The sequence below is a fragment of the Opisthorchis viverrini genome (assembly GCF_000715545.1).
Source record: "Opisthorchis viverrini unplaced genomic scaffold opera_v5_204, whole genome shotgun sequence".
NCBI lineage: Eukaryota > Metazoa > Platyhelminthes > Trematoda > Opisthorchiida > Opisthorchiidae > Opisthorchis > Opisthorchis viverrini.
In genome coordinates, this window is record NW_008751860.1 from 897693 (window position 1) to 906646 (window position 8954).

Below are 8954 nucleotides of genomic sequence, written 5' to 3' on the forward strand. Positions count from 1 at the left end.
TTTTTGTTTTCAAGGTCAAAACCACGCATCAGCCAGGCGGTTCGTACAGACGGCGCATCTGGCTGAGACACAATGAGCTTCATAAATAATCGGACTGCCAATAAATACGGTATCCCAGTATTCATGCCTCGTTCGAACATTGCAAATGCCTTAAAAGAGACGCTTAGTCGAAAGAGATTACCAGCCGGATAATTTTAGAACTGAATTGATATCGACACGCTTTGAACGAAGAGGTAAACCGGTGCTGCATACCATGAACTCTTCGAAATTTCCACCTCTGTGGAAATGTGATCACATTGGTTACAGTGTGTTAGTGCTGTGGTTATTGTTTGATGCCTGCCGATTTGACGTTCCTTTTTTTTACCTTGAAGCTTTAACGCATAATTGGTGCGTTTTTTCCGAACCAAGCAACAAGTGAGTCAGTAGTGCGATGATTGCGATGGGAATGCATGCAAACTGCTCACGTTAACTGACAGTATGCTGCCCAAGGGCTCACTGAAATGGAGTAGCAAGCCAAAGAACAGTATTTCTATAGTGTGACTGTGCATTGGAGGTGCTCGTCTAGTCAAGAAAATACATCGTTGGACGACAAAGTTCAGTAAATATCGGTGTTCCCTCAGTCATGACGCCTGATTGCAGCGATACATTGATTGGGACACCCAGTGTTTGCCCAAAGCTTTCTAGTAGAATCCGTGTCGGGAACGTGCCATCGAAGCCACAAGAAACACCGAAAAAGTGCAGTTCCGGGTGTTGGACACGATGAAACAAAGTAGAGGAGACATTCATCAATGTCCATATATTAAGATAGCCTAACTCCTGTCCCGCGGGGCTTTGAAAGACCGTCTGTCAACTAACAACGTGAACAGCTGAGCCGCACTCATGCGGCCTTTGTTGTTAGCTGCATATGAGAGCGAGAAGGTCTTCACTACGGAGCTCTTTATTAAAAAAACCAACTGAACAGTTACAGAATATTGGACAGGGAAGCAAAACTCTCATATACATCTTGTTTACAAAAGAACTGAATATCCATCTTCCCTTGAACGCATCTTCCTGACTGCTACTCAAATACAAAGAAATGCGACTCCACAGATTCTGCAAGAGACGCGGAGGGAATTTAAGAGAAAACATACTACTGGTATGCCCCATCAGTAGTATCTACCGTTACACTTGTGTGGAATCTTTTGCCAGTGAAGCCGCTTTGCATGAAACGGGGTAAAGACCAAGCAACCAAGTTTTGGGGGTGCACTGAAGGCAAGGAATGATTTTTTCTCTTTGGGAGTTTTGCTGAAACCAAGCACCCATTTCATCCCTGATTTACGATATCAGTCGTGTTCGTACTGTCAGGAAAATTGGTCAGTTATTCTAGTGGTTATTTTGGCTATTAATTTAGTGTATTGGACCAAAAATTCAAAAATTATGTCAGGCAATCAGACATAGATTTTGCGAAAACACTGTTTAAAAAACAGTTAGGTAAGCTTAGACGCAATGCACTACTCACAATGCTGTGGAATGTAGATAGTTCGGGTGCGCTGTTTGGTTATTGGTCTGTTCGCCGTGATTGCAAACTTTTCATCGCCAATCGAGGTGACATCGTCAGTGACATCGTTATTCAACCCTCCACTGACGATGTCATCTCGATTGGTGATGAAACGTTTGCAATCCAACTGGCAATCTCGGCGAACAGACCAATAACCAAACACTCACAAGGTTGCTGAAGACCCTTAGGCAGCCAATATCCAGTTTCGCCCTTTTGGGGTTCATCAGATAGACACAGCCCTACTTTAACCCCAGTGGCACAAAACTGGCTAAGTTAGCTCATTTGCAAACTAATTTGGTTTTGCGGGGATTCACCTAGTACTCAGCTAAATATTTCATTCATCAAAAACCTGAGATTCAGCTGGGTTCCAGGTGAGTCTCCCGCAAAATCGAATTGGTTTGCAAATACGAGTGCATTTCGCTAGTTGGGCAAGTCCATAGTTCCCGCTCGATGGCATATGGTTGAGAGGTTTATGATGACTTGTCAAAATTTGAGAATTCTACTAGTTTCGCCTGAAAAGTTGACAAAGTTGCGGTGGGAATTAAACGATCAATAGGTCACTAATTGATTAACCGAAATCGACATTTTCTTCGATTGTTTCACTAGGTATTATATATGACAGAACTGAATGCATATCCTAAATAAAACGAAGTAAAATTGTGATTCCATTGGGCCTGGTATTGATGAGTGTGGATAAGCATCTATGAAACATAGATTGGAGGAATAGCCCATAGAAATGAGAACTTTTGACCATTCGGGTTTTATCCATCTGGGTTGTCACCCACGAAGCCGGTCAGCACGTGATCAAGTGATCTGCTTTCCAAGTTTAAAAAATGAGTGCAGCTACATCTGAAGTGCGTACTACAGGGAGTTGAAGTAAGAGTGAAACAACTGTGTGATGCATCTCAGCATTTCAGCATCAATTGTATTGAATTGCAGGAAAAAAAATCCCAGATGAAAATCCAAAAATCTTCTCCCAATACCGGCAGGCTTTGATTGGTCACTTCCCGTTTTATCCCCTTTACGGCAATGGTTTCTCATACTGTATTGCGCCATAATTCCAACTTTTATTGACGGTGTTTACGGGATAATTTTTCGGACCTCCACAGTTAGAGGCAGTCAGTGTTAACACCTTAACTGCAATGTATTCTGCCCAAGGACTTTCGAACCTGCAGCTGTTATCATAAAAGTACGTCTCCAACTAGTCACACCTCAAAGCTACATCAGCGAGCAGAAAATACCAGGAAATCGGTCCAACTTACCGAAGTTGTGTCATTGGGGAGCTGTGCAAGCACAAACGACTGAGTGCCACAAAGAATCCAGATGGTTAGACTGATGCTTAGCATTGCCGTTGTCAGGACAGCCCAACAGAATACGCTAAACAGTTTCTTTGCTTTCCGAATTTGCACGGAAGCATTGAACTTGTTCTCCATGGTACACGGCGCACAGAGTTTGAGTCGACGCTTCGTTTGCTTCGGAGCATTGTCCTGGGATTTGGAATCCGGCACTGTCAGTTTGAGGGCAGTGACTTGAGAAGCATCCTCGGTTAGTTCGCTTAGACTTTCGGCTCGGTTGCCAAAAACACAACCGTCGCTCCAGGCTGTCTCGTGCACATCATCGTTGTCCCGTTTGGGGACATTACATCGGACTTGCTTGTTTGCTGAGACACCATTCTGAATAATGTCCAACGAAAGCTGTGAGGGTGAATCACTGAATTGCCGTATTCGTTTTGTGTGCAACTTGATGCGTGGCAGATGGAAGCAGGAGCATCCGATCTGGGGATGGAAGTGGAATAGTTTCCGCGTGCAGACAGTTTTAATGATGTTGAGTGAATCCTTTGTCTAAATGTCATACAACCAAAGTTTTTTAGTTTCCACCCGTGGGTGAAAGCAAGTCGGATTTTTGAACCCGACGTCTATTCGGATGTTGCGCGAAACTGACTACACGAATATACATACTCGCAAATTAAGCCACCGTGACCGGTAGGAGGAAATCCAAAACAAAAGAAAGTTGCCCGGGAGAACCGTGTTTTTGTCAAAGTACAACTCGCGACCAATCATCGAACGCCCAATCGAAATGGATTTCCAAGTACGCCTAAATCCTTTGGGTGTATTGGCGCTCTGGTTGTCCGAGATGTGAGTGTGTTGCCACTACTTCACCGGCATGAGCTGCGTGCACTTGTAGAGGTCACTCATCAGATCACGCGTCACGTGACAAATCCTGTCCCACTTGCAACGTCAGCCAACGTCATCCGTTTTTGTTCACGCGGCTACCACTTGCGTAACGCGCCAGGATTATGAACTTCAACACATTAGGTCAAGTTGTATTCATGTTTGTGCAAGCATCAAACACGAAGAGACACCCCTCTCTTCACAATGCACACAATAAATGGGCATACAACTAGGCTCAACACACACACGCGCGCACAGAGTAGAAGTCAACAGAGCTCCGCAAGTCTCCACAGGCAACTACGGAAAACGTTCAGCAGCTATACTGCAGAGAAGATACGTCCCGTGTCCGGAACTTCACTCAGGAGCTCTCAGCAAGTGTCCCCAAACGATAAGCCACTTTTTGGCATTTATTTATTTTTATCAAGTACACCTAAATATTGTATTCATCACATTCTAGTAAGGCAGACGTTTGTTAGTGCTTGTATCCTTCTAATAATCAACTTACTTACGTCACAACTAGAGCACTAACACACTCAAATCTGGGTCTTTTGGGGGATTTGTGTAAACTGTCCGCTGCCTTATGCGACCTGACCTAATTTCGGAAAGAAAACATCATTTTCACAAAGAAAACTACCCATAAAGTCGCTGTAAACTATTCAACAGCACATGACCGGTTTCGCTTTTCCCGGGGGACTCATCAAGTAGACTCATTCCCCGAGTTCCCGTCAAATTTGTGTTTTACTTGAACCCAAAAATGAGTAGTTTCGACGGGATACTTACCTGGCACCCAGCTTTACTTAAAGGCTTATTGTATGATCTTTAAACAAACGTGGCCTCATTAGCTAAACTAGCGAGCATTGGCGTACTGGAAAACGATATGCAGTATGACGGTGTAGCTATATTTTTGACGAACTAGTTTCGTCGCATAAATCAACATTCCTGTGTTTCAGGAACGGTAAAGCTTTCCGTCTGTCAGTAGTAGTTTACGGACGGTTTTCTGGTTAACGCAGCCAAACTCTAAATTTCAGTACTTTGGTGATCCACGTAGCGGGTGAATTATCCGCATTATTGGCCGCGCTGCGTTCGTGACCTTGAACGACATTAGTCGAGGTTAAGAACATTGATCAGGGATCACACAGATCAAAGGTTCTACTCTGTTAGTGTGCAAAGTGGTGCTTCAGAGCGCGTCGCAGAGTATATATGAACGTGTGTAAATATTTGACGGGCGGGCACTTGTTTGTCGGTAATAACTTACTAATTTTACAACGCAACTCCTCAAAACCGCAAAACCGGTTTCACCATTTTCGGGGCTCATCAGGTAGGCGCAGTCCCCGAGTTTCTGTCACTCTGATGTTCTACTTGACACCCAAATCGCACGAAATTGGCGAAATACATTCTTTCGCATACTGGATTGGTTTTGACGGAAGACTCAACTGTAACTCAGCGGAATCTCTCGTCCATAATCACATGGGCTGCTGAAGTGCATTCAGCAGTCTCATGAATAATGCATTACGTCTATACGTGTATCACACCAACTGAAACATGAGATAGCCTGGTTGTTTAAAAACATCAGCAAAGAGACATTCAGCTGGGTTCCGGATGAGTCTTTCGTTAAAACCAAATTGGTTTGCAAATGAGTGTATTTCACCAGATTGATCTCTACTTACGGAGTTCGACTTTCCTAGCAGTGATGGGATGTTCTCGTGGTTGAGCTAGGGGAATAGTATACACATGAGTGGCGCTGTTAATGGTTCAAGGGCGAACTATTACTACAACGTTATTCATGAACGATATGATCCTGATCTGTACGATCCCCAGGCCCTTGTTGTCCTGTTCTTAGTGCCTAATCCACTTGCTCACAAGCCACAGCGAATGTCTGATGTAGTCAAACAAAATGGGTACCTTTTGAGAATTTCTCTTCATAAGAGGGACTTAATCGTTACAGAAAAGAGCTGTTTACACAAAGTGATGATCTCTCTTCACAACCGGAAGGCCTAACGGTGTTCAGACATTTTATTCCGTTGGCAGACAGTCTAAGAATTCACACAGCCCGGTTGGGTAAACAAAGTGAACTTGTAGTTAAGCCGACAAGATCCAAGTATGAAATTCGGAATGGAATCTGACCAAAGCAAACTTGTGGCTAATGCCCCTTTCAGCATGCAAAATAGCCACAAGACCATGTGGAGAAAAACGAGGACAAAACGAGAAGCAAATGGTTAGATGCTCCATACTTGCTGCAAACTGTAACTAGGAATTCTAACCACAGTGCTTCAGCTGGGGCTGGAAGTAAAACGACTAGAATAAATCTAGCTTTCTTCCCGCGCGCCATACAGTGACGTTGTTTCTAACTGGTCCGTCGACTCCACCAATAGGCTTCTAGAGCAAACGTAATTCTCGTTTGTTTCACGTGCATTCCCGGATGAGCTGCCAAGCAAGTGGATTGGTTGCATTTACTTTTAGCGCCAAACAACTGCCGTAAGATAAGAGTAAAATTTCCATTTGCTTTTTGTGGATGACGTACGCCACCAGGCTTTCCATGGTAACGCGCCAAAGGATACACCCAACTGGGCACAAAACCGAGTTAGTGGAAATTCGTTTAAGAATTTTAAGATTTAAAACTATTTTAGGGTGAAAATGGAAAATGAGAATGTCTGACCTAGTAATGCTTCAGGAATTCGAAAGATGTAAACCTATTTGAAGTGCTTTTCTAGTTCAGTGACATCCCTTTTGAGATAACACGTAAACACATTTGAACGAGTCAACAGTTCAAGAAAAACACATTCTGGGTAAAAACGTCTTTTTGAAAATTGAGATCATGCGCTAAGGGCAAACATTTCCCAATCGGTTTGAAAAAAAACACTCGTCCATTGCTCCACGGCCGTAAAATTGGCGACGGTTTCAAGCCACACATTCGGGGATAATGGTGACTTACAGTTGGAGCTTTCAAATCTGACAGTCGAATGGTGTCCGTTTGGTTGTCGCTACTCATGTAACCGTCGTTCTCCAGGTCAAGTGATGGTGAAGACTGACGGGATGGAGTTTTATCTGCAAAGACAAACATGATGAAGAATTTGGATTGGAGCTGATTAGTCTTCAGTGAACATAGTTCATTTCTTGTCACGCAGTTAGAGTTAATCAGTCCTTGAGTCACTCATCTCTGTCCGATTACTTGGCAGTCATAGTTTGGCAACGTTGGCACAACGAAGAAAACGTATGTCTTGTCATGGTCAATATTCACACAACATGTAAAATCTTCCCGTTCAAGAACACGACCCCTGAGTTTCGGACATAATATACTACTCGTAGGGCTGCTGAAATCAAAGTAAGCCAGTATGGTATGCCAGTGAGTGTGTTTCGTTCGCCTGTAGAGATTTTTTTGGTCTTGTTGCCTCTCATGTTCAGCATTATGATAAACAGTGTTTTTCAAACTCATCTCGTTCGTTTGAATTTCGTGCTTCCCCGCAGACAACAGAACACTGTTTATATAACGGCTAAAAGGAGCAGTGCATTATTTTACAAATGATGAAACAGTCCCCCGGCGCTTCTCAACTGCTTGGCAAAGTTTGACGTTTCCAGTGAGGTGCTATCCTGTTTGAGATTCCTGAACCTTCTGACTAGCAATAAACTACGGTTAACTTATTCAAGAGGAGAATAAATGTCCGCCAAGGAACTCTTTTCTATGAATGCCTCACAAAAAAACTTAGCCAAAGTCCCATCATATGACGTTGAATGGGCAGCTGAAGTTTTCTGAGGCAATTTGCTGGCTAAATCAAGACCAGTCCCATCGCTAGTCAACGGTTAGTGAATTACCGTTGAGATTCTTCGTATTTCCTGGTATTTCCCAACGATGATGAAACAACCGTAAAATGTTTCGCGGCTTCTAGAGACAGAATGGTTTCACTCAGTTAAAGCGGTTTAGAACGTACCAGGAAGTGATTGTTCCAGAAGGGTTTGGTTAACAATTGCTGGAATCAAAATACTTGATTGCACACGTTTTTACCAAAATTGTGAGAACAAGACACATGACAGACCACAAAGAGACGTGAAGGGTAGTAGAACGCATGGCGAGTACTCAGCAGCGGTGGGAAACAAACACATGTTGATGTTATGATGTGTGAAAGTAGTGTGAAAGCTTCCCACACGACCCCAGTATGGGTGGCGTAAAAGACGCGGAAGTGGCAATCGTGTGGAGGGCGGCCTCAGATTAGTTGAACCGATACACAGCAGTTTTCAGTTACCGTTTAGAAGGGTCACCAACACAAGTGGCTTGATCTGAAGTACGCAACCTAAATCGCCAAAAGCCAACGCGATTTTGTTGCACAGACTGTCCTGGCAAGTACTGACCCACACAAATCAATAAACCTGCAACCCCCCGTTTAAGTAAAAGGTCTGGGATCGGGACCCAAAAAATGGTATCATCCTCTATCCCCATTGGTGGTAATACTTGAGCAACTGCATTACCCAAAAAGGCTCTTCAACCAACAATAAACGCGGAGATTTATGCCAAACGAAGCGGTTCATGCTGACTGATTCGCCTTGTTAATTAAATCTTGGGCCTATTCAGCCGGCCCTGTATCTGAAGCGAAACGTTGCCCAGTAACAAATTCACCAAATGTCTGTCTGGCATTTTTAAAACGATGAATGGGCATCATAGACAGGATTAGATCATTGTCTAAGAATTTGTTGGATTATAGAGACGTTCATATTTGGAAGGAGTACTCGACAACTTTAACGGTCCTTTTTGAATTAGATGAATCCCAGTCGATGTATGTTTTCGTGGTCCTTCCTCTCGGTTTCGATGAACAATACTCACTATTTTTAAGAATGAGAGCCCCCATCTTCCAAAAAAATTGACATCCAAGATTGTGAAAGCACACGTTTCCGATCAGTGTGATTTGGCAGTTGTACTTGGGATGGAAGAATCATTTCCTACTCGAAGGAAACTACTCATTCGGTTGCCAAATATTCTCGAAGGAAATGTTCTGAGCATTATGTTTCAAGAAAACTGAATGCGATATCTTGAATACCGTGTCAAGTGAAAGTTGATGGGTCCTCGGTGCGGCGCATTCAGTTGGGGGACACCAGACATTAGTTGCGTCTCCCGTGAACACCAGATTGGTTTGCAAATGAGTGTATTCCGCAAATTTCACTCCCAAATATTCCAAACCAGACTGTCCTGGCAAGTACTGACCCACACAAATCAATAAACCTGCAACCCCCCGTTTAAGTAAAAGGTCTGGGATCGG

General features: G+C 43.5%; 1 protein-coding gene across 1 annotated transcript in view; it reads right to left on the bottom strand.

The window, feature by feature from the left end:
- Positions 1 to 6697, bottom strand: part of T265_14492 (hypothetical protein) — a gene marked incomplete at both ends in the record, with an annotated part of 11820 nt that extends 5123 nt beyond the window's left edge. The window contains 3 exons of the mRNA XM_009173890.1: positions 1499 to 1664; positions 2800 to 3312; positions 6641 to 6697. Of these exons, the coding sequence (XP_009172154.1) occupies positions 1499 to 1664; positions 2800 to 3312; positions 6641 to 6697 (736 nt within the window). The remainder of the gene's footprint in view (positions 1 to 1498; positions 1665 to 2799; positions 3313 to 6640) is intronic.
- Positions 6698 to 8954: the final 2257 nt, after the last annotated feature.